Raw genomic sequence first — 27,970 nt, 5'->3', positions numbered from 1 at the left:
TTAATTCATTTTTCATTACACCTTCTCAAACTACGAGAAAAATAGTTTAGTCTTTCGAACAGCATAAATATAAGTAGTTTTAGGAAAAAACTTCAAAAGCTCAAAGTTCATTCTGAAATCGTAAAGTTTAAAGGCAGTTTTTTTATCACTCTATTTTTAGCAGCATTACTGTTTCTCACTGTGTCATTTATAATTTTACTGCGAACTTATCTTGGAAAAACTGACTTTTTACTCGTTTTTAACTAAATCAGTTTCAGTTCTGGTGAACAGAAAAACAAGCTTCACAACCTTTTGCGATGGTGTTCAAAAATACAAGATACTATAAAAAAATATGAAGTTTAACAAACGAGCTTCATTTAAACGGCTACCGATCTCTGGTGTTAACAAACACTGCGTAACAAGCAGTTTAAAAAAAAGGTTAAGATGTTAAGTTAAAATACTAGTTTATACTTCTATGTTCATTTTGATGATCGAGAAGTCTTTTTGTACACCAGGTCCTTAGACTAAATTTTGTTTTTGATTATTCAATAAACTTATTTTATTATATAAAAAAATACTAGAAATACATCAACTAACATTCTTTTTCGAAATGCATACTAAAGTTAACTAGAGGTTAAGTCAAGTAAAATAACAGTTTTGTATAATTTTTATAGGTGTTTAAAACGTCATTAAGTAAAACTAATTCTAGCTACGTGCTTAATCTTAAACTTTATTCTTTTTTGAAATAAAATTTTTCAATTTTAAACTTACCAGAGTTAAACTTATAAAGAATTAAACAATAACTAGCATTAGAATAAAAACTTTTGTAATGCTAGACAGAATTTTTGTCTCTAGTTGTTATGCAAAAGTTTTACATTACTTATATTATTAAAGTATTTTTTTTTTTTACTTACCTTAGACATGTTATCATCACGGTAGCGTAACCACGTATTTTGTTTTATAGAATAACTCAAATCAAGCTAAGATATTGTGAAAACTAACACTTGTTGAAGATTTTATAAAAAAATTATAAATGCTCTGTAGTGAAATGGGTAGTACTCTTTAGAATGCGTATAAAACGCCTCTTGACTTTCGATTGCGCGCAGTTATTTAAAACCTGTCGTGCCGTACCACAGGGTTGCCACTCGTTTTTTCAAATTTCTTCCAGGTTTTTAAAAGTACACATTTTTGGTTTTTTTTTAGTTTTAAGTTAATTTCTATTTAAGAAACTGTGTTTAATTGTATAAAAATATTGAAAAGATACTGTAAAGTTACTTTAAATGTGTTTTTTAATAAAAAAATGTTTGATGATGACAAAAAATCTTAATTATATGATAGATTTTTTGTGTCAAATCAAAATTTTACAACTGAAAATGTTAAAATTATTAAAAATTCCAGGTTATTTTATCCTAAATTGTCAAATTCCAGGTAAAGTGGCAACCCTGTATCAGTATCAAGTTACGAAGCAAATCAAGTTTGAAAGTAAATTGAATTCGACATAATTGAAGTTAAGGAGATCAAGTTGAAATTATGCTTTAATTGAGGACATACAAGTTGAACGAATTTTTAAGCTAGTCTGAATGAAACCTGTCTGGAATTGGTACATTAGGTGGAACAATCATCAAGAAACTATTTGTTATTTACAAACCGTTTACAAAAACACATACTGTTAGTTTCTTTTTGTTAATTTGTTTATATAGACTTTATATTTGTTATGTTTTTATAAAAGCTTCTTTTTATAGTACACGTATAGTGTTTGTTAATAAAGTATATGATAACGACACTAAGTGTTTGTTATGTAATATTAAAAGTTACTCGTGAGAAAGGCACGCAGAATCTACTTAGACCAAAATACTTTCTTTCTAAAAATAAATTAATCACAGACTTTGTGTTTAAATTGTTACTTCTTTTACCATATTCTTTAGTATAAACAACAACAAATAAAATTACTTATAATTTTTTGTAGCTTTTATTATAATCTAATAAACACGACTTTCTATAAAGTTTGAATACTTGAAAAACAAGAATTGTAATATCATAAGGACTTAATATATAGAATATATAACTTCAGTTAAAAGGTCATTAAAATTGTTCTTAAACTAAAAAATCCAAAATAGCTTGCGTTTTGGAAAAAAACTTTAAACATAGCTGAGATTTTCAACTTAACTCAAAAATTTTAAAACTAGCCTTAGCTTTTCTGAAACCTGAGTTTGTGACAACCCTGAGTACAACTTAAGTAGGTTTTTCTGTTCTTTATCGCAAAAACATTTATTTCATTTAAGTAACGTTTTCATATGGTAAAATTTATTAAGCTGAATATAAAAAGCAGTGACTGTTAGTATATTGCAGATTATATAACAATAATGTTTGCTGCTGAAAAAAAAAACTACAGGAATAACTGTTATCTATAGTATGAAAATTTTAAGAGTAATTAAAAATTTCAAAATAAAACATTGTATTAACACAAACCTAAAAATCAAAAAATAAATTTCTCTCGTATAGAACACCTCATTTTTATAATAAATTTTACATTAGGTCAAAGATACTATGAAAAAAAAAACAACCTATGTACAATACCAGAAACAATTTAAGTATAAAAATTATTCAAAAAAAGCTTTTATATATTCCGTATTTTCAGAATATAAAATATATTATATGTACTATAACTTAATAGAAAATAAAAATACATTAAAAACTTTTTTTTTTCTTAACATATAGTCTTAATATAATTCATTAAATTGTATTACTGTTTGGGTTCATCAACTTTAGTTAGCATATCTTCGATCTCTGCATCTAATTCAGTATCAACTTCTTTTTCATCAACGACTTCGTATGCCTGTGAAAATAAATTAACAAGTTGTATAAATATTTTAAAATACGAAATGAATTCTAACTCTAGGTAAGAGTTCGAATTTTAGTCATCATTGTTTTCTGTATAAAAACAAGTTAATTAGATCACTAAGCAAAAATCAAATTGGTCCGAGTTACTTTTTTTAATCAACTTATTTACAGAGCCTCAAACAAATCTATAAAGTATTTTATATTCTAGTACCCTAAAACTATTTTTTAATATTTTTTGATTATACTCAATAGAAAAAATTGAGTAATCAGTTTGGTAGATTTAAAACTAATTAAATTTATAATACTTTTGATACAGATTAATATCCTAAATCAATACAAGCATTAAACAAAATTAAGTTCACTTTAATTTAAGACAAATTTTTAAAACTGGAGTAAAAAGTTAAGATATTTTTAGTTGACATAACTTATTAACAATTAAAATCATTTTTATGACTTGACTAACAAAATTTTTGATAACTCTCATTTTACACAAATTATTTATTAAAGTATACGTTTTCTAACGTAGTAAACAGGAATCTACGTATGAGAAACATGAAATAAAATACGGACAATCGCTTTTAAGTAAAATATTTTATTTTTAGTTAATTAAAAATTTCATTTATTAAAGATTATACTGTTACTTTTTAAAGTTCAATTTGTATTTAATCTTTTTTATAACTTAATTTTAAACGAATAAATTTTTTAGTGATTTAAACTTATTTACGTTTACTGTATAAATCAGCGGTTCTTAAACTTTCATCTTTTACCCCCTTTTGGAAGGTTATTACCAATTTAACCCCTTTTTAGAAAAAAAATAATAAATTTACCCCCATTATACATAATAATGTTTAATTTTGAGGAAAAAACTAGATTTTTTGAACTTTAAGCTTATTATATATAAAAATCAAAAAATTTAAAGATTTTATTAAACTTTTAAAAACTATAGTTAAATATTAACTTACAAATAAAAAGACAATTGATAAACATTTATTTACATAACTTGTAATAAAAAAAATTTACCCCCTAAAACAAGGAAATTTACCCCCAGGGGTGAATATATCCCAGGTTAAGAATCGCTAGTATAAATAAATAATTTTAGGTGGTTAACTGCGCAAAAGTTACTTTTTATAACCACGTACTTAAATTAAAGGCACTGATTTAACTAATTTTATTTCTACGCTAAATAATTAAATTTCCTTATCAAGTTTTAGTAGAATACAGCTTATTGGAATTTTACGACGTTTATATATGACTCGTTTTATTGGTATCAATTAACTTTTAAAATTATTTTTGATGTTTAGTCAAAAGTATAGATGTTTTACTTGTAGAGCTTTTTGGATTTCTTTTTCCCATTCTGGGGGTTCCCAGTCTTTATTGTTTTCGTTAGCTGCAAACTCCTCATTAGTAACTCCGAGTTGCCGCATTTCTCTTTCTAGTTCTTCCGCATTCATTCCCTCCGTCATAGAGTTAGAAAAAGCGTCTGATTCAAACTCCGCATCTTCCTATCATTTTGAAAAAAGTAACAATTAACAAAACAGGTTTGCTATTTGGAAACAAAATATAATTTTGTCGGTCTGATTTATAAAATAAAAAAATACGCGTCGTACTATAATAAAATACGTACTTAATTACGCATAACCTATTTATAATGAATATTGAAAATACTTCACTAGCAGTTATTTAAAGGTAACTAAAAAAAACTAAACAACTTAATAACATATTTAAAACTTTTCTTGATAATCTACGTATATTCTTAAACTATTTCAATGTTGGATAATACTACATTGCTAACAAAAGTACAAATTGAAAAATAAAATAACTTACATTTATATCACATGCATTATGATTATCTTCTACTTCATCTGCAATTCTGAAGTAAATTCAAGTATTAAACATACGTATTTTAAGAATTAAATAGTAAAACGATTTTAATATTGTTAACATTAAACTATCCTGTAGCAACACAGCTATTAAGAAGTACAAAATATACTAGTAATGCTTTATTGCCGTTTAACTAAATTTATTTTCAAATAATATAAAATTATTAATTAGACAAAAGTTTTGCACTGTTTATTTTAAATTAACTATTTTTTTAACGTTACTTAAAGAAAACTTTTATATACTTCTTAGAACTAGATTACAAAAATGTTGAAAACTTTGTGAAACAACAACATAACATAATTATATTTAGTAGACAAAAAGCTGCGACCATAAACGGAAAAAACTTGTTTTACAACATTCAATGCTGCTAGAAATTGTGTTCTTCATATTTAAGTAACATAAGAAAAACTATAGCGAACAATTACGCTAAATTTTGAAAAATCAAAGCTGTAAATAATAAAACTCAAATAAATAATGCTCACTAATAAAATTTTCAAATCAATTTTCAAAAATGATTAAATTAAAAAAACTATGTTTTGTAAAAATTTATCAAATATTATTCAAATAGTAATTAAGATTGAACTTTTTAAACTATGTGTGAAGTTTTTCAAACTAACATTTTTTCAAATGATAAAAAAGAAAGAAATATAAAAAATATATACATATGTATAAATTGCTAAGTACTACATCATTAAAAAAACTATATTACATTATCCCGCGCTGTAACTAATTGTAGCTTAAAAAACCAGCAAGTGTTTGGTTATGAGTAATGTATATAATAAATTTACATTGCCTGCTTAATAACCAATTACTGGATTGATTGTGAAATAGTCTTTAATGTGCAATAAAACATACAAACAACCAAATTTATTAAAAACTAGATTACAAAAAAAATTATCTATGACTTAACTATTAAAAAGTTACGTTTTGATGTTATTTTAAATTATTGATCTGATAATTAGCCTTTTTAACTAATAGTAGTACTATGCAAATCTAAAACATTAAATTTTAATTAAATATCGAAACTGTATGTGTATACCCAAAAATGTAAGATCGAACATAAATTTACAAAGTAATCATTTAACCTTAGATTGATGTTTTAATTAGACACATTTATGGAATATACAAACAAATTCAGTTTACTAACAGATTATCATTTGGTGCATCGGTTAGATTATTAGTATTTGTGGAATTTCCCGAAACAACAACAATAGAAGAGTCACATGAAGTATCGCTGTTGTTAACTACTTGCTGTGGTTTAGAAGAAGTTTGTTGAATAGTGTGCAACTGCAGAGTCTGTTTTATCAACGAAACTCTGTAAAAGTAATTGCGCCAAAACAACTCCTCTTTAATCCTGTTTGATATTTTTGACTTTTATTTAATTGAAAACGATGAGTTAATTAAAAATAGTTGATTTTTTTAATAAATTTATTTAATCTAATTACAAATGTAATAAAACTGAAGCTTTGTATATTAAGTAAATAACCTTAAATAGTTTATAATTAAGACTAAACTTAGATAGAATAGGTATTTTAAAATCCATTGTCTAATTTTTTATGGTCATAATTAATTACTAATAACATAAACAATAACCTAAAATTAGTCCTATAATAACTGTAAACACAATATTCAAGTGCATAATTTAAGTATGAGCATTATAGAAAGTATTCAACTATTTATAGTGAGTAAAACTAACAAACAAAAAATAGGCTTGTTTCATTTGAGATAAAAACATTTTATTCAATAAATTTGTTTTGTACTAATATCTGCAATAGTTATTTTTCTACTGCTATAGATTCTAAGTTTAATAAATTCGTGTGTTAGCATTTTTATTAGTTTTGCCTCAAATTAGTTAGATATTGATAACGACATAAGTATTTCAACAATTGTACAATTAATTCTATTATTTTATATCCAGCTGTATTTTTTTCTTGTCTGTATTCTTTTTTTTATATGTGTACGTAAAGTTTAAATGGGTTTCATTGATTGTATCAAAACAGAAATTAGTTTTATTATTAAAAAACAGTTTTTATAACGTTTTCTTTACTTTGTTCGATTTTCTTTTGTTTTCAAGTCTCTAACTTTCTTTATACAGTAACCTCTCGCTTATTTACGCACATTGTGTCCACAGAAAAATGCGTAAAGATCTGAGAGATCGTAGATACGAGAGGTACCAAGTATACTTACTACAACGGCTGTTTTTTGATATTACTTCTAGTTAAAAGCAGACTGAAACTTTCCAACTTTTAACAACTTGTCTACTTTATTTATAAATATGAAAACAAAATATACAACTATAGACATATTAAAAAAACGGGATTTATATTTATATAAAATAATAATACTGGCAGAAAAGTTTTACTAACTTTATTAATAAGTAGACTTTATCTTTATTTCTATGTGACTTATTTGATACTTGACATTTATATTCTGTTCTACTTAGCAAATTCAATTTATAATTAAGCATTTGTTTACAGCTAAGAAATGGAGTGGTGTCTATATTAAAATTTGTTTCTATAGCCTTTTACAAAAATATGCATTTAGTGCTGTAATGGATTTCTTCTTTTGAACAAAAATACATAAAATATAAGAAAAATGTTTAATAAAAATTGTTAATGTTAATACATACAAAGTCTAAAGATATAGAGAGGTGAGTTAGCATTTAAAAACATAATTTTAATAAAAAAATATACAATAAACCTAATTTGTGCAATATTAAAAAAAACGAAGTTTTTTTTTTTTGAATTTTTTAAAATGCGTAACCAAACGAAAGTAACGTAACATCACGAGTGCGTAAAGATGCGAGAGGTTACTGTATATCCAAAGCATTTTTCTGTTATGCTTTACAATCTGGTTCTGAAGATTTCAATCGAGATGGTAGCTCAAGATTTGTTTTAAAATACTTTTAAACTTGATAAATTTATAAATGTTTTTTTGACTCGAGTTTTTTAAATGAAATAAAATCTGTATAACCTACGTTTCAGGTAACATTCTTAAAAAAAAAAAAAAATTATAAATTGTTAAATTTAATGTATGATTCATTGTAAAAGTCATTTGCTTCCTTAACTTCAACTAGTTATTTTTTGTTAATTTATAAAAATTACTTTTCTTTACAATAATTTACTACTTATTAAATTAGTAACTTTATCTTTAAAAAATGTTATTCCAACGGATTTAATACATAATTCCAATTAACCATCACACTAACAAATATGAAACAACAATAATCTATAACTTCTAATTAACATAACTAAGTTTATATAATTGTAAATTGATGCTTAAAAAACTGTCTTATTTTATAACTATTTAATTTTACTCTTTTATTAAATTGCCCTACTTATCATTTTGTGGCTTTAATTTTATTGATGATGATACGTTTATAAGCACCAGTACTTGAAAGATTTATTAAATGTCAGTGACAAAGCTTATAAATTTAAGTTAATTTTGTTTGTTGATATGCATCAAAAAAAAACTTTTGCTAGAATGCTAAATAAATTAATGAATAAAGCTATTCTTTAAATAAAGAAACTGTTCGCTAATAACAAGCGTAAAAAGTAAAGTAACTCATGTGGTTTAAGATAGTAATTAGTTTACTTATTGTAGCATGTGAATCATATTTACACAAGTTAATAAAAAGTTAATTTACTTTTAAATAAACTTTAAAACATAACTTTTAAAAGACTTTTCATGTCTAATTCCATACTTATTTTAGGAAAATAAGTTTAAATTATATTTACTGAGATAAGTTTTTTTCTAGACTAGGAAATTTATCTATGAACTAAATTTAGGTAAAACTAATTTTATTGTTTTAATGCTATTTATATTTGAATAATTTGTTTTAATACTTTTTAAAAACTACTTTTGAGTAAAGAATATAAACGTTTTCTAGAACAATTTTTGACTGGTAAACTTTTTTATACATAATGCTTTGTTTTTGAAAACAAAACTAATTTCCTTTCTACTTTTAAGATAATTTCGATTTTTTTAAAGTCTTTTATTTTTATTAAGTATTTATTGAAGCAGAGATTGATATATAAATAATTATATCAATTTACGTTTGTCTTTTAATATATAACATTAACTATCAAAGTATAAATGAAAGTTAGTAAAATGCATACTAAATAAAAGAGAATTTACTAAGATTTATTTCAAAACTTAAAATATCAAAAAAAACAACCTAAGTTTATTACTTACAAGTCCATAAGTTTATAAATATAACACCTAGAATTACGTAAAAAAAAAATAGTTTACTTAAAAAACATACAGATTATCTCCGATTAACACTAAAGTATATTTTTAGAATTTATCAGTACATAAATGAAGTATTAACGATTTTTTTTTCTAAATTTATTTATATACTTTCACTGCGTTTATTCAGAAACATAGTGCAGACTACTAAAAACAAGAAACACAGATTTCACCTAAAAACAACAACAAAAAACTTTTAAAGATTAGAAATAACATTTTTAACAATCAAAAACTATAGACATATTTATTATAGATAAATACATATAATGAAGAAATCATTCTATTTATTTATTGATTATATCTTTAATAAGCTTTTATTATACCATTATGCATATAACATTCTTTTTTTTTAACTTTATTGAGTTGTAATATTTAAAAAGTTAGAGTTATCACACCATTTATGTTTTACTTAAAAGACCAAATAAGTATTGATAGACGAACAACATGCTTAGAGTAACACTTTGCAATACTTACAAATATAAAAAAAGCAAAACTAAATGTTTTTTACGAAATGTGTAACTACTTCATTTAACTACATTTTCACCTTATTTAAATTTTAGACAATTTAATTTAGTTAAATATGGTTAAAAACTAAGTTAAAATATACTTTGCTTTATTATTTTATAGTAATTTTCTTATCTTATCTTGGCCAAAGGGGGTTCCTCCTTGTTTTTACAAGTTGATCTTATTTATCAATTTAGCTATCAGACAGACACTTTAAACTGCTTATGAAAATTTAAAACAGTTTTGGTGACATATGGGATCAAAGTTAATGAGTTCAACATGTGTATATTTTTCTATATCACAAAATGCTATTTTTCTAAAAATATATTTTATTTTCAATTATCAAGCGATTTTTTTTTTAAACAGTAAGTCTATTGCTAATATTTTAATATTTCTAGTGAAGAAAATTATGTTACTAAATATAAACATTTAAACAACTACACCTTTTTTATTTCATATCCAAAATTTTTATTTTTAATATTTAAAAACTTCATCATTACAAAACTCTTAAACTATTTTTTAAAAGCTTGCTAAAAATTAGAGCTCTCTAGTATAAAAAAAAAGTAGAAAAAATCTAAAAAAATAGTTGATAAAAGGACTCTTTTTGTAAAAAATCGACAATTTTGTATTGAATATAAAATTTTGAGTACTTTTGAGTTAAATTCGTTTTAGTTAAGATTATTCGAAGTTTATATGCAGGCAAACTTAGTTGAAAATACTTTTAAACTTTTAAAGTAAATCTATTTTTCCAAGCTGTAAAACTAGTGATTTATCGGTTAAAGAAACCTGGATCCGACCTTTTCTTATAAGATGCGGCCGAATCGAAATGAGCAAAATTCATTTTTTCAGTTAAACAAAACGTATATTTTTTATTAATCACGTTAAATTTATAACGAAAAGTTTCCTAAAAAATACAAGTAAACCATAAAGCATTAACAAATACTTAGTAAAAGATAATTTTACAAACTGTAATGATGTATTTTTTCGTTGTTATAGAAGTTCCGAAAATGCTAAACGAAAATTTTCAATAAAAATATTTAACTTGAACTGTAATAGCACATGTGTTCCTTAGTTTGATAAAAAATAATGGTGATTAATTGTAATTTGGCTTCTTTTTTTGAATATATATGAACTTTTTGAACTGTTTTGAAATTTAATGAATATGTTTAGTTTCTAAATCAGTTATCCTTGGTACACTTTACTGAATATTTTATTATATAATTATGTAACTTCTTTAGTCGGAGGGCCAGATGTGACTGAAATAGTTTTAGAATTAGGTAATTCTGAATATAATTATAGCATAATTTTCACTTGTGAAAGATAGAAATGTTTTAACAGTTAAAGATTCCTAAAGGAGACTTCATTTCAAGAGTATATAGAAAACTAATCAAAAATTTTACTACATTGTCTAAAAAAAATTTATACTCTCTGAGATTAAATTTGTAAGTTTATAACTTTTTATAACAAAACTAACATTCTAATATCACAATATTTAGTTTAAGACGTATTTCACACGTGCTGAGCACCACTTACATCAATTATCTAATAATTTAGTTTAACAATTTTTGTTCAAGTATAAACAGAACTTTAAACACAAAAGGATAGTCTGTAAATCATCGTACATTTCATGTTTAACATTTATAGTTACAGTTGTTATTTCCATTTTGGCTGCGTTGGAAGAAAAACTCACACACTTCATTTACAGATCAAATAACATAAACAAAAAACACTCAGAAGATGAACGAAACAATTGTTAAAAATTTATAGTCAAAACTATCAGCGACAAACATACAAAAATAAGTGCTATCAAAAAATACTTGAATAGGTTACTGTATAAACAATAAAAATGTTAAATCTTTTAAGCAAAGTGTATTCATAGTTTCTTACTTAGTTGGTACTAGAGCAAATCTCATTTTTCTTAAATTTTTGTCTTCTTTTAGCGTGGCAATTGCAGTTGGAAAATAGTGATCCATTTCAAAATTAAATTGAATTCCTGTTGGTGGACTGCGCAAAAAGTTACGAGATTCCTACAAAAGAATAGTCAGTATGATTCCTTTAATATAATAATATAACAGTATAAAAACTATATTTATTTAATTCTTTCAAGACATTTTAATGAAAATTCAGTTTCGGTCAACGACCTTGTCAATGCTTACATAAATACTATGATAAAAGTTAATAAAATTAAGTTAAATATAATAATTAAAGTCATAGAAGCGTAAATTTTGCAGGGTTGACTTATTAAAAACTAAAATAAAAACAAAGCTAAACTGTTATTACTATGGACTTAAATGGAAAATTAAGAGAAATAATTGTGAAACTTTCATAAGACTTAGGGAAATATTGTTGAACCATATAACTGTATTTTCAGACTAATTTATCTTTTTTTTAATAATTATTATGTGCTTACTACTTTAATGTTTATTTTAATATATATACTGTTTTATTAGCTGTAAAATGCAATCTCTTATTCATAAGAGACTATGATGAAACTTAAATATTTGAATACAGCTTAACTATTTATTTTAAAACTGATTTTAAGTTTAAACTTTTTGATTCAGATGACTTAAAATATTATTACTATAAAATATTAACCCCAATTCAACATTAGTATCATTTAAAAATTCAAAGATAACTTGTTAATATTAATTAAAAAAAACAAAAAAACAAACTAGTATGAACTAAACAACCTACCACAATCTCTTTTAAATACTTGTTTGTCTCAAGTGAGAAAATTTATTTGATAAAAACCATTTAAAAGGTGACGCTGATTTACTTGTAAAACAAAACACAGAAATCAAAGATTAAACACCAATAAAAAACTAAACAACTTCTACTTTATACGAATTAAGATTGTAAAATATAAAACTACAACTAATATAACTTTTAAACAGTATTTATATATATTATATTTTTAAATATTACTGAAACAGCATTTAGACACGAAATTTTTTAACCTTTAATAGACGTTTTAATTTAAGTTTAGACTTATTTCTACATTAAAATAACGACTTCAACTTATGTAATTATTACCTTAAAAATTATAAAGAGCATTTACACACGAATAGTAAAATAAATTTTTTAATTGTATTGATAAGTTAATTTTTTTTATATCTATGTTTAACCAAAACTACTAAAACGACTGTTAAACAACTAATATAAAGTTATCAATAAGTAAACCAAACCTTATGAAACATTGAAAAGGCATTTTGTCACGACCCAGGGCAAGGATTTTTGTAACTTAATTAAAATTTAAATAGGCTTATTTAGTCAAAACTTAAACTATTTAAGCTTACATTAAAATTTCAATAAACTTTTTATAAAACTGTTTGCCCTATTCGAGTATTAATTTGATGCTCAATTGGATACTTTAGCAAACTATGGTTGTGAGCTATAATTAGTAAACTTATAAACAACTTATTTTAAAGAAAGTAAAAAGTATACAAATTTTTGTAATATTAAACAGCAAGTAAAATAAATAGTTAATAAAAAATATTGGAAAAATAAAGTTTTTTAAAGGCAACTTGCTTGATAACTCTGTGCTTTACCAGGGTTGCCAAAGGTTTTTGAGAAATTTCTTCCAGGTTTTAAAAACTATAAGTTTTGGGGTCTATTTTTGGTATAACTTAAGTTTTAAGTAGAAACTGTCTTAAATAGTATAACAACATTGAAAACATACTGTAAACTACTTTAAATGTTTTTTTATTTATAAAAATTTGATGTCAAAAATATTTTGTATATATGATAGAATTTTAGTGTTAAATCAAAATTTCACTAATCTTGCCATGTAAAAATTGTTTAAAATTCCAGGTTTTTAGTATTTTTGTTTAAAACTCCAGGTCTTTTTCTAAATTTCTTAAATTCCTGGTTTTACCAGGTTTTTATAGTCTTAATTGTCAAATTCAGGATTTTCTAGGATTCCAGGTTTTTTGACAACCCTGGCTTTACGTACATCTAAAACTTACTTTTATAATACTAGTAACGTTAACAGTATTTTATAATTTTACTTCATATCAAGTACGTATTTAGATCAAAATTCAGTGTTCTAAACTTTGTAAATTTTTAATTAAAATTTTAATAGCATACCTCGATTCGTGTCTTAGAGCGTTTATATATATTATTTACTCGTATTTAAAGTACATTAGGGACATCGTTAACGTACGCACCTGCATAATGCATCTGCATAAGGTACGTACTTAATCTCTATAATGAATAGAATCATAAGCTTTTTTTTTAAACAAATAAAATAAAATTAAGAAAAACATGATGCTAATCTAATTAATTTTTTAACTTGTTACTCTAAAACAGGGTTTTACAAAGTTGGCCAAGTGGCCCCCTTAAGGGCCATGACAGAACTCGGGGGCCATGAGCAGTAAAGGAGCAACAGGGGCGATGAGGTCATAATTTGAAGGTTACACTATATATTCTTGAGTTGCAGGTGAAGAGCAAAAAAAAGATCTTGGGTGTTTTTATTAGTAATTTTGAAACTTATACTAGATAGTCTTGAGTTGCTGATGAAGAGCAAAAAAAAAAAAAGCTCTCAGGTGTTTTTTAATGGTAGTTTTTTTGAGTAGTCTTGGTGGAGGGGGCCATAGCTTTTTTAATTTATTTGAAGGGGGCTATTTGAAAAAAGTTTCGGAAACCCTGCTTTAAAATAAACCGCATTTTAGTAAAAATAAATACATTTTAGCTATTATTCGGTGTTAAAAAATTAAATATCAGAAATTATTATTTTTAATTTTATTCCATTGCACAACAATTTATATTTTAAATAAAAAGTGAACAAAATAATGTCTTAAGCAAGTTTTAATTTTAAGTACTCAAAAACTTAATAACCATAGATAACTGCAAAATTTGATTTTTCATTTCTTCTTCCTCTTGGTAGCCACACCACACAGGAACTGCTCCATCATCTAAAAATAGCAAGTTAAAGTCGCACAAAAACTTTTACATCTTAAGTTTATAATTCATTTCAATAACATATAACATTAACAGTAGTTTGTTTTGTCTTGTTAAGTAAGTTAAAAGAAGCATTTTTTACTTTGCAAATTGTAGCTATTTTAAACGGATAGCTGTTAAAATTGCACAAGTGCACAAAATTTTACAAAGATACTTTTGCACAAGTGGTCACATTTGCACGGCTTAAATTTTTTTTTATACTATTACTGTTAACCCTGACCCTTACCATTGGTTGATAAGTTATTTTTTTTATTAGTTTTTTTTATTTTATTATTATTTTTTTTATATCACTTTTGCCACTAACCCTTACCCTCTGTTGGTAGTTTTTTTTTTGTAAATTTTTTTTTAATAATTTATATTAGTTATTTTTATTTACTATCACTGTTAACCTTAACCCTTGGTCAGTAACTTTTCTTTTTTTTTATTAAATTATTTTTTAGATTATTTTTTGTTTATTTTTGTATTTTTTTACCCTCGTGCAAAATTGATCCTTGGTGCAAAATCGTCTTCGTACAACTTTGTTCCCTAGTAGTGTAAATTTTTGCCCTCATGCAAATTTTGTGCACTCGTGCAATTTTGTCTGCGTGCAATCCAGATCAGTTCCTATTTTAAACAGTTCATAAACACATTGTTTTGCCTTTTAAAAAAATTCAAATCAACCTATTGACTACATGAAAAAATTATGTTGTATAAAAGTATTTATAATTAATAACAAGAAGTATTTACAAATTTCAAAGACAAGTTGCATATTGATTATGTGTGTACCTAGAGTATTTCAGTAAGCCTAATCTTATAAGATCTTAGGGATAATTAAATGCATTAATTAAATGCAATAGTAAAAATTATTTATTTAATTTAAAATGTTTCAAAACATATACATAGCATTAAGACCATATGGGGATGTAAATCACTTTCGAAGTCTAACTTTTTTAATAACTAACCACTTAGTATTTTTTTAATTTTTAAATATAAACTAACTTATGAAATATAAGTAACTAAAAATAGAGTGTTCAACAGGTTCCTTGATAAGCACAAATCAAAAACATAAAATTGACTATTTACCTATTTTATTTCCTTCTACAGTTTTTGAACTATTTTTTTTTCTCGACCTATTAATCAATAAATTTTGACTCTATTATAATTTTGATATTATTTGAAAAAAAATCATTTTATTTTAGTCATTAAGTTTTTTAAGTTGTTTTTCAAAAAGCCGCCTTTTATAAGTTGTTTGTAATATTTAAAAAAAAATATCTTAAAAACTTGAAGAAATTATTTTTTAACCTTATAAGGAAATATATAGATGTATATTAACTTTTTTTTTAATTCAGGAAAACTGGCTATTAAAAATTTATATTTCTTTACGTTTGTATCAGAAGCCGATCATTTCTAATTTGCAATTATTTCAAACTTTAAAAACAAAGTAATTCATAATATTATTTTAGTTTAATATATTTTATAATAGGTATTATTTTAGTTTGGTACATATAATTAAACTTTTCGCTTTAAAGTTTACAGCAAATAAATATTTATTATATGCATAAAAATAATTAATTAAAAGAAAACTTTTACTTAAAACATATCAATTTATATTTAAATTCTTAAATTCATACTAAATACTTATACCTCCAAAAGACTTCTTGTTTCTTATAAACTCGTTTTGTTCTTTGTTCAAATCTCCCAGTAATGTCTAAAAGTTATATCATATCTTATAATATACGTTTACAACTAAGGTATAATTCAATACAAATTTTTAAGTTTATATCACATTTAAAAATAAAGAGTTTTTATATAAATAAGTATCTACTTGAAATTAAAAAAAAAATACTGAATTAAATAAAATAATTTAAAACATAAATTAACTACTTAAAAAAGTATCAAAGCAGATTGAATATTTTAAATGTAAGAGACATCATTTACTAATAGTTTATTTTATCATTCAAAAAAAAACTTTGAAGTATTACACTAAAATAATCTCACCAGTATAATTACTGGTTAAGTTTTTAAGTTATAAAAAAAAGCCTTTAAATAAGCACTAAAATAATTTACTTTAAAAAAGTTTGTTTAACCGTTTTAAAATTTAAAATTAATAAAAACTCCAGTTCCACAAAAATAACATTAATTATAAAAACTATAACAGTGTAAATGTTGTTACAAAACTTTTATAAAAACATTTTTGCAAAACTTATTATGTAGACTACAACTTAAGCTTATATTTTTTTAATAAATTTCTTTATATATAAGAGAAAACCAAGTCATTCAAAGAATTATATCATTTACATTAAAAAATAATTGTTCTAAATTGGCGATATAGCCAATAAAAAAATATCAGCTATTACATATGTCATTTTGAAAAATTACAACTTTAAATTTCAAACAAACTAGTTCTTGGGACCTTAAATAAAACTTAAATCAATTGTAAATACATTCATGTAAGCTAATGCAGGAACTAAGCATAAAATTACGCAGAACCTTTTTCTATATCATAGTTGTAAAATTTTGCAAATAAATATATAAATTTGATAATAAAACTATGTTTTTATTAAAAGTCAAGAGGTAGTTTATCTGAACTTTAGGTTGCAAATTTTTAGTCTAAGCTTATGATAGCTGACAATTTAAAAAATACTTTTGTAAAAAACTTGGATGAAAGTTTTTACTACGTAAATAAGCTATTTTTTTAATTAACAAGCTAGAGTCTTTATCATAGACGCCAGTTTCTGAAAAAAAAGCTGCTTCTGAAATACTTTTAAATACTTAAAAGTATAGGGTAGAGGTTTTAAATATATACATAATTGTACGCTTTGTGTTCTAAAATAACCAGGCCGTTGCTTTTAAGATAAAAAATTTATAATTAAATTTACTAATATTTTAAGACATATATATTTTCATTTCTAAAGCATTAAAAAAATCACAAAATTTTAATATAACTATTTTATTTCTCAAGCCATAAATTCTCAGTATTTATTTTAAAATTTCAATATTTCATTAACTAAAAACTATTGAAATTTAAAGACTTTTTTTCAGATTAAAATCAAACACTTATAAATAAAACAAAAGTGCAATTATACATTAACAGCAGTTGTTGTAAAATCAATTGAATTGCATGCATTTAGAGATAAGTTTTTTCACCTGAAATCCTTTGGAAATAAAAAACTTAATTTTTTCTTAACTAAATATTTTAATCACAAAATAAATTCAAACTACTCCGGATTCCTAAAAATTTTTGAAAATAAAATCCTTTGTTTGTAAGTAAAACTATTGTGCTATTACTTTAAGAAAAAAAATAAATTAATAAAAAATCTATTCGGCCCAGTTAGTTGCTGTAGTTAGTTAATCAGCAATTCAATCGTTCAGTCAGTTTGTGTGTCTGCGTTTTAAAAAATTGCTCATTAATATAACTGGAGATAAACTAAAATGAGTATTGAAAACATTTGTAAAGTCATTTTTATTATCTAATTTTGTTTTTAATATTTTTCATTAATACTATCCATTTAATTGCACTTTATGATAAACTGTACAAAGAAAACTCAATAAAATATTTTTTATTAGAAACATATTTTTTATAAGAACTCCGTGTACAGTGGCGTTTTTATAAATACGGCAACCTTTGAGTTTTCAGCTAAAAAAAAGTGTTTACATTTATCAAATACCACAAAAGCACCATGTGCAAAAATTTATATAATTTGAAAATACTTTCACCTTGGCACTATTCAATTTCCTGAAAACCACACCAATGCAAACTAATGGGACCCAAAAAATTCAACCTTATCACAAAAAAAAAAAGCACAATTTAAGACTATTTAAAAAAAGTTTTATGGAGGCACTTCTTGATTTTATGTAATTTTTATCACTTTTTGTAAATTTTCTTAAATTCCTTAATTTTATTTCAAAAAATCAAGCAGTTACCTTTATATAGAAACTATATAAGAACCTAGTTAACTCTGAAATTTAGATAGTTTATTTTCAAGAGTTGCTTAAATTTGATAATAGTGGTAAAAAGCAACAGGTAGCTTAGTTATCAATTAAAAAGTAAGACTATTTTTATTTTTAAAGTTATCACCTCTAATGTGACTATAAAGAAAATTAGGACACTAAATATTAAATAAAGTTTATATTAAAGGCTTCCTGGTTATAACTAAACTTTTCTATCATACAACATAAGTTGTAACTATATACATTTGTATTTATATATCATTAAAAAATGGTTTGCCATTAATCAAAAAAATAATAGAATCTTGTTTTTTGTTATGAAATATTTAAATTTTATCTGGCGTTTTCCTGTAAAATTGAACGTTTTTATAATTTTCCAGTATTTTCTACAGATTAATTTAACTAAAAACATAATTTTTTTCAGAATAAAATTAGATCAGTTAATCAGTGATTACCAAAATAAAATCAAAAATAAAATTGAGTACAAAGTTGTATAACCTCACTGAGGATTTCGTTACTTCTCAGAAAAGATTCCTAATGAAATTATGTTAAAGATTCCAACTAAATAAACCATTAATACATATAGTTACTTAAAGTCAAAAGCAGTATTATTATTTAAAGTATGCACTAGTAAACATTGATGTACTGTACAAAAAAAATCATAAAATTTACAAGGGGAAGGGAGTACTATAGGTCATCCATGTGTGTTGCACGCATGGACTAGTTGGATTCAGATGTGTTTTGGTTTCATGAAAAAGAATCAATTTTTTTTCAATTTGCGCCCCAAAAGATTTTTTGACCTCCAAAATATCATATTTTCAGCTATTTTGACTTAAACAGCAATAAATACTTTTTAAATTTGCAAAAAGTACCACATTATAGATTAAACTGGTATATTTTGTGTGTTTATGATGTCAAAATACATCAACAGTATTTTAAATATCTGTTAATACATGCCTATTAGGTTATGGACCTGGACTGGACACTAAACTGTATCTGTGGAGTATGACTCGATAACTAAAAGGCATTTTCGTACTCTAGGTCCTTAAACCACACTTTTTGAGCGGTTTTTCGTTGGTTGTTTAATTAACAATAACATAATAAATATAAACTTTCACTTAAAATATAAATTATTAGTCTATGACATGTATTAGAGTCGTACAACTATTTAAGTCAAAAAAGCAAGAAATATGACACTTTTAAGGGCAAATTAGCTTTTGGGGTGTAACCCATAAAAATCAAAATTTTGATTTTTTCGTGATTATTCTTAATGAAGCAGAAACACATCCAAATTCAACCAGTTCATGTGAATTTGACAACATGACCAAAAAGATGTGGTGTACTTCCTACTCCTTAAATAACAAAACTTTTTTAGGAGTTAAAAATTAAAGGACATATTTTTAAAGCTGATACTTATTATATTTCTTTTAAGCTCCGACAGTTTGAAGTTTGAATATTATTTTTAGTAACAAAAACATTAAAACTATCTTTTTTATAACAAGTATGTTTAGATAATTACCTAGTATACACACAAAACATATTTATAGTGATTTAAAATGCACATTTTTTTTTTAATTTTGAGGACCACTGGTGAAAATTTAACAACTTTTCAAACAGTAAAAGTAAATTTAGAACATAGCCAATTTAAGAAGCCTCAAAAATTTTGTTAGTTTTAAACTTGCACCTTTTCTTCCACTGTTTTCTTGAGGTTTGTTGCAGTTTCATTCAAATTAGACGAAACTTTTTTGGTAGTTTCTGAAGCAACTTCAAGTAAATAATCTGCAAAGCAAACTGAATATAATATGAACACGCAAATTAGTTTTAGCTATTTAGCTAAGAAATAGACAATGTGCACTGTGCAGCTTGCAGGCTGGATCCAGCCAGCAACATTTTTTTTAGCTTGAAGCCATTGTGTTCTTATTAAACAAACTTAGTCTTGTTTTGAACTATGTGTTTTCAAATTTTTAGAATGTTTTAAAATAGATTCTTAATTTGATTTTTAGTACACAGTGCTTATCTAATTATTATTCATAACAACTTTAATTTTTGAAAGAAGTTTAGCCCACAAAAGATATTTTTTGTAAAATTTAAGTAAAATTGTTTGAAAAACGTTTAAAAACTAGAATTAGTACTCTTTGATCGAGTAAAAATAACTTAATTGTAATTAATTTGCCTCAAATAGCCTTACTAATTATTTTTAACTGTTTATTATATACTACAAGATATATAATATAATTTGAAAATGTTTCATTACTTAAAATATAAATGTATGAAAACTTGTTATTATACATTCTAGTGAACTTTCTTTACTAGGATCTTTATTAGCAAACAATTAACTTCAAATGTTAAATATTTATATAAAAACAATCATGTTTAATGAATTTCTTATTATATTCCAATTTAAAAAAGAGAAAAAGTTGACTTTAAACTTAGATCAGCCTACTGTCATCAAGTAGTTTTATTTCAACTTTTGAAATTTTTTTAACTTATTTAAAAAAAAATAAAAATAAAAGTTTGTAAAAGTTTTCTTTATAATACAATTTTAATCATATAAGAATTTAATACTTATAATTTTTCATTAAACATTTATAATACGGCATTAAAAAATATTTATTTATTAAATAAGGTTTCTAGCTTGAAAAGAGTAAGTGATAATTATGTTCAAATTACAAGAAAATTAACAATGAAAGGTCGTAAAAATATGTACACAAATTTTAAAATAAACAGCTGTTTATTATATCAAAACTAGCTGAATGCCTTAACATCTGTTACAAAGAGTCAAAACCCAAGGTCAAAAGTGCAAAGATAAACCGCAGGGTGTTGTTTTATGTTTTAATAACATTATATAAAAGACTAATTGTTTTTACTTAATTTATCTGTTGTGCTTAAATACAGGATTTGAGGCCATAGGAGGTTTCCAACTATTTTGTTAACAATTGACCTTTATACAGGGTTGCTAAAAATGTTTAAGAAATTTCTGCCAGGTTTTCGAAAGTTAAGTTTTTGGGTATATTTTTAGTATGTATAAAATTAAGGTTAAGGTAAAAACTGTCTTACATAGCATAAAAACATTGAAAGCTACTTTAAATCTGTTTTACAAATAAAAAAAGATTAATATCTATTAAAAAAACTATTTATATGACAAATATTTTGTGTCAAATTTAAATTTCATTACTTTATAGGTAAAAATTGTTTAAAATTCGTTTTTTAGCGATTTTTATTCAAAATTCCAGGTTTTTTTTTTTTTAATTCCAGGTTTCTTCAGGTTTTTTGTCTAAATTGTTAAATTCTAGGTATTTTCAGATTTTTTTGGCAACCCTGTTTATTTAAAAGCTGTAAAAAAAATATGTATAAATCTATTATCTCCTTCTTCTTCATTTTACTTAAACAGCTTGAAAACGTTCTTTAAAATAATCAAAAAAAATTCTTAAATCTGTTCAAAATATAATAATAAACTATGTCATTAAAACAGAGTTCTGAAATTACCACAAAAAGTTATGATTAGAAAGAAACAAGGAAATATGTTTATTTGTTTATCAAAAAAAGCAGTTGGATAGGCTCTTATGGAAGGCTTAAAATTATGAATATTTTTGTTTACAAAAAATATTTTCTAATTATTTTTTTATATTAAGACTAGACAGATGAAGTAACAAAACAATTAAAAAAACTAAAAAAAGATATTTTTTTTAAATAAAAATATATTTTTCATCTTCTTAGTTAAGCCTTCCATTAACAGCCTATCAAACTTTAATAATTTTTGTCTCAAAAATTACTTTGAAACTAAAAAAGCTGTAAAAAGCAAGAAATAGCTTAGTTATTAATCTTACTAAATGAAAAATTCTAGACTTAAAAATAAGTAATTTACCTCATATGTCCTTAATTTTTTATTTAAAGTATTTTTATTTAGTCTAAAGTTTTTATCTAGAATTAGTATATCTATGCTATTCTAGAGTCTTTTTCCCAAGTCTTTAATTGTACTCTAATAAAAGTGGTAATACATAATCTATGAAAGTCATTAATACATAATACAAAATGAAGATTTTTACAAACTTACTTCCAAACGAAAAAGCAGATTTCATTAGCTTTTGGGTTTTTTCAACTACTTCTGCAGGTATGATATCCTCTGAATTTTCACAAGATTCTATAGAAATTCTTAAATGTTCAGCTTTTTATTAAATATATTCTATTAAAGCTTTTATATATCTATAATAAAACAGCTGAAACTTTTTTGTTTTGGGTCTTAAAATTACTGATGAATTGTTTTACACAGATGCCTCTTAGGGTTCTTATAAATACAGCAATCTTTGAGTTTTGGCTGCATGACAATTCAAATTCGGACAACTCAATTTCCAACAGTTCAAATTCTTTGAAAAAATTTAAAAGACTATATCTCAAAAACTAAAATAATTTTGAAAAAAATAAAATATACATATGTAGTTCTTATTACTATCTACAAGCCACTTTTTTCCTTTTTTTTGAAAAATGTAAAATATTTTTCAAGATATTTTAAAATTACTAAAAATATCATGTTTTTTACTTTATTAAAGCCATATCGCAAAAAATATTTAATTTTTTGCAAAAAGAAAAAAATCCCCTGTAGATATTTATAAGATTAACATATGTGTTTTTTATTTTTGACAAATGTACATTGTTTTTTTATTTGTGGCCGTTTCAATATTTTTTAAGAGTTTGAATTGTCGGAATTTGAATTATCCAAATTTGAATAGTCGTGCACCCTAAGTTTTTAGCATTGCAAACTGTATAAGACACAAAAAATTTGACCTTATAATTTTAAGCTGGATTTTTTTTTACATGTAGCCAATTATCACAAAAACACAAATTGCACAATTAAAGACAATTTTTTAAAAGTTTTAAGGAGGCAATTTTTGATTTTATGTAATTTTTATTATTTTTTGTAAGTTTTCTAAAATTTTCATGTTTTTTTAATCAAGAAGTGACACCATAAAACTTTCTTTGTATAGCCTTAAACTGTGCACAGTGTGTTTTCGTGGTAATTTTCCACATGATAAAGACTTCCAACTAACTAAAAATTTTAAGATTTTTAAGAAATTTAAATTTTTGTGGTATTTACCAAGTTTAAGAACTTTTCTAGCTGAAAACTCAAAGGACGCCATATTATTAAGCACACTATTGCCCTTCTTTAAGACAAAACAACTTGCTTGAGTAACCAAGTCTCAGTCACTATAACTACAGGGTTTCAACTAAAATAACTTTTAAAATCAACAAAGTTTAAATATGTACTCTGAATAATAATAAAATAGCTTTTCTTTTTTAGACATTCATAAGTATAAAATAAACTGTTGAAATTAATGCAATTTATTTAAGTAATTAATTTAATCAAATGATAAATTAATAAACTGTTTCTAAAAAACTAAAGCTTGTAAAACTGACATTGTTTTCACTTTTTATTTTTTTAGTTTCTTACTTGTAAATTAAGCTTGGAACTTGTTTTTGATTTACTATTAAACTTGAATTAGAAAACAAAAACAAACCTTTTTGCTGTTCATTGGTTTCTTTGACAATTTCTTTTTCTTCTGTATTATTCTGTTTTTAGAGTTTAACTTTAGCTTATAATATACTATTAATTAAACTTAAACACTTGAGTTTTTCTGAAAATATTATATGAATTAAGTCCCAAAATTTACTTTAGTTGTAAAAACACTGTAACAACATAACATTTAAAGAAAAATATTTACTGTTAGCTTAAAGGGCAGTTACATTCTGTACAAAAACTTTATTTTTTGTAAAATTTCTGCACATATCGTTATTAAATTTGTTTTGTGTACTATTGAAGACCTTTTTCAATTCCCTTTATAATACAAAGTTGATCAACAATTTTTATTTTAAATTTGTGTATTTGTACAACTTACATTTTTGAGTTTAACCTCATAACTATTTAAATCTTTTTTTTTTACTGGACAAAGGACTCTAGCACAACTCTTAAAAAAAATTCTTACTTTTTAATATGAACATGTTGTTATAGATGTACTGTACACTTATGATCCTGTTTGTTTTACTATTCTAATCAGTATTTTTTAAATTTCACAATCATCTAAACCAGGGTTTCCCAAAATGGGCCAAGTGGGCTCTTTGGGAGCCTTGAGGAGGAAAGGGGTTAAATGGGGTCATGAGATGTAAAGGGGCCATGAGGTCATAATTTAAAACTTACACTAGACATTCCGGAGTTGATGACAAAGAGTAAAAAAACAAAAGGTCTTAGGTGTTTTAAATGGTAGTTTTTTGAGTTATCTTGTTAGAGGGGGCCATAGCTTTTTTAATTTCTGTTTAGGGGGTCTTTTGAAAAAAGTTTGGGAAACCCTGATCTCAACTTAACATTCAAAAAAACATCTGTATTTGCTTTGTAAAGTATAAGCTATTACCCAATGCACTATAATACAAATAATTCTTTATTAAAACAGTTCTAATTTTGAAAACATGTTGTTTGCTTTTGCTGTTTCAACTAATGTATTAAAAATTTATGTTAAAAAAATACTCATATTTTGTGTGAATTTGATTGTGATTTTGTCTATTAAAAAACAGTTATTTAATTACAGGTTTGCCACAATTTATTTGAATTTTAACAGTTCTTCTGCGTTTCTTTCAGGTTTTTGAAAGTGCATCTTTTAATAATAAGTTATTCTTAGGCTAAATTAGGTGTTTTTCAATAGACTTAAATTACTTAATTAAGATACTTAATAGCTACTTAAATATTGTTTTGTTCTTTTGCAACCTGTACAAACATTTTTAATAAGTTACTTTAAAGTTTTTTTCTCATATGAATATTGAAAAGTCTTTATGTTGATATAACATAAATAGCCAGAAAAGAAGTTAAAATTTGATATCAGTTTCAATTTGTTATTTTTCAATAATACCTAAAAATACTAATAAACTTATTTCAAGTGACATCATAAAGCTAATAATTAAGTTTTAATTTTTCAGACTTTGAGTGTTGACTATGTATTAGTGGGTTTAGGGACATATGTGTAACATGAAGGTGAAGTTTCTACTTAAAGAATTAACCTACTACTAGGGGTAGGAAGTACTTGGGTGATGTTTGCTGGACTTATGAGTCCATATGATTTGGATGTGTTTTTTGCTTCATTAAGAAGAATCTGAAAAATAAAATTCAAAAAAAAAAAGTGTGCTTGCAGCCCAAAAAACTAATTTGAACCCCAAAAATCACATACTTTTCGAATGTTTGACTTAAACAGTAATAAAATCACCTATACGTGTCCTAGACTTATAATTTATGTCTTAAATGAAAGCTTATACTTATTGACATATATTAAAAGACATATGCTTTTGATGTATTATGACGTTATAATCACCCTATATGTGCAAAATTTGTCTGTAAAATGTAGAGGTAGGGAGTACAGCACATTTTTTTGGTCATATTGTATAATTAAAATAAGTAAATATGATTTTGATGTCATTTTGCTTAGTTAAAAAGAATTCAAAAAATAATTTTCATTTTGCAAAAAAAAAAAGTTGCTGCCCAAAAATCAAAAAATATGTGATTTTTGTGATTGAAATCAGTTTTTTTGGCAGCAACTTTTCTTTTGCAAAATAATTATTTTCTTAGATTTTTTTTATTAGTCTTATTACATTATAATATTATTACTCTTCTTTTATTTTGAAGTGATAAAACACTACAAAACCAAAAAAGTCAAAAAATTATGATTGTCTCGTTTCATCAAGTATCAGTCACACATAAAGTCAATAATATAAATTAATGCCTAAATATTATTGTTGCCATAACAAAAAGAATATTTATAAATACACATTTTTTAAAGTCTTATGCTAAAAATTACAATATTCTATAATAAGATTGTTAAAAAATCAATTTTTTTTTAATCCAGCTTTTTCCATTTCTGAACAAAATTCCAGGTATTTTTAGGTTCTATAGCAACCCTGTAATTATGGAACGGGTGGAATTAAAATTTAGAATTTTTGAAGTCTTTTATAATACAAATATAAATTTTCATTACTGTGTGTATTGTAATTTTGCCAAAAATAAGGCTCTGGTTTTCAACCAGACTTATCCATTTAAACAAAGTGTATCAGCTTTAAAAGAAAATAAATAAATTAAGTTCTATGTTTTCTAAACCAAGATAAAAACTACTACAAATATAGATACTAAAAACCGTAAGTTATGCTGCTTTTTCAATTTATAATTTGATTTAACTTATAAAGCTAGTATTTTATGAAAAATATCAAAATAAAAATTAACTAAAAATTAAGTTAGAAGAACAATTAAATTTAGTTTATATATTTATTATTTGTTTTATAGTTTGTACATTCATATAATTATAACAAAAACCTCATTGGTTGTAGAATTTTCTTCTTCCTGTTTTTTGGGATTAGAAACTTTAGTAAACCAGCTAGATATGCTAGACGACATTTTAAATTAAATTTAAACTCTACATTAAACAACTGAAGTAATTTTTTCAATTTATATATCATTAAGTTTATAACAATAGGCCTTATATCAGCTGAAATAAGCATTGTATTTGTGCTCGAAAAAAGATTATGTATAAATCACACAACACTAATATCAAACACACTAATACAACAAATAATAAAACAAATTAATAAAAAGTAAAAAAATAAATATATACATGATTGCCACTTTTTTAGTCAAAGAACTTTCCTGAGTCATCCTGGATTTTCGAATCCTCAAAAAGTTTTTTTCCTAAACTAATAAAAATTAAGGTCTTTAACTATTAATTGCTTACAAATTAACAAAATATTATACTAACTATATCTGATTCAAAATCTTTAAAAAAAACTGGTATGAGATATTAAAAATCTAAAAACTACCTAGAATTTTTTATAAAAATGAAAACTATACTGAGTCAGCCTGAATTGGAAAAAAAATTCAAAATTGTTTTTGAGTCATCCTGAACTGTCCTGAGTCATCCTGAGATTTTCAAAAACTTCAAAATACTTATCATGAGTGTGTGGCAACTCTGTATATATATATATATATCTGTGTTTATATATATAAAATAAGGTTAATGTTTGAACTTAAACATTTTCTACTGAGCCCACTTGAAGGGCTTTTAAATAATTTAATGAAATGGCGATTTTAAAATTCTAAAACATAAGTTTCATAAAGACAAAGAAGATTGTCTCTAATCTTCAGCCAGTTCAAATTTAATATAAAAAGCACTTTGGTAAACAAAGATGCAAAAGTTTACAAATTTCAAATAGATCGACTTTTGTACTGAATATTTGTAATGTACAATGTTTAATTCTTATGTCATATTGTTTTTGTTTTTAAAATCGCCATTTCAATAAATTATGTATATATATATATATATATAAAACAAGGTTAATGTTTAAACATAAACACTTTCGACTGAGCCCACTTGAAGGGCTTTTAAATAATTTATTCAAATGGCGATTTTAAAAATTCTGGAACATATGTTTCACAAAGCTTTAATTTTTCATAAAGCTTTGATCATCAGCCAGTTAAATTCAAAATACAAAGCACTGTACTAAACAAAGATACAAAAGTTATGTAAAAAAACAAAAAACAGTATGACGTAATATTGTACATTACAAATATTCAGTACAAAAATCGATCTACCTTCTAACTAATTAAACA

General features: G+C 24.2%; 1 protein-coding gene across 1 annotated transcript; it reads right to left on the bottom strand.

The window, feature by feature from the left end:
* Positions 1-1,996: 1,996 nt before the first annotated feature.
* On the bottom strand, positions 1,997-26,804 carry LOC145840406 (synapse-associated protein 1-like). The gene is made up of 11 exons (XM_082947657.1): positions 26,681-26,804; positions 23,853-23,904; positions 22,394-22,480; positions 20,024-20,118; positions 16,036-16,099; positions 14,290-14,366; positions 11,341-11,480; positions 5,849-6,055; positions 4,645-4,690; positions 4,143-4,322; positions 1,997-2,815 (listed from the first exon to the last, which is right to left on the bottom strand). Exons 1-11 carry the CDS (start codon positions 26,759-26,761, stop codon positions 2,723-2,725), a joined length of 1,122 nt encoding a protein of 373 aa, XP_082803783.1. The 5' UTR covers positions 26,762-26,804; the 3' UTR covers positions 1,997-2,722.
* Between the last annotated feature and the right edge of the window lie 1,166 nt (positions 26,805-27,970).

This window comes from Thalia democratica, chromosome 7 (genome assembly GCF_965202585.1).
Source record: "Thalia democratica chromosome 7, ktThaDemo2.hap1.1, whole genome shotgun sequence".
NCBI classification, from domain to species: domain Eukaryota; kingdom Metazoa; phylum Chordata; class Thaliacea; order Salpida; family Salpidae; genus Thalia; species Thalia democratica.
Note: the sequence above shows the minus strand (reverse complement) of the source record. Positions and strands in the feature narration are given on the sequence as shown.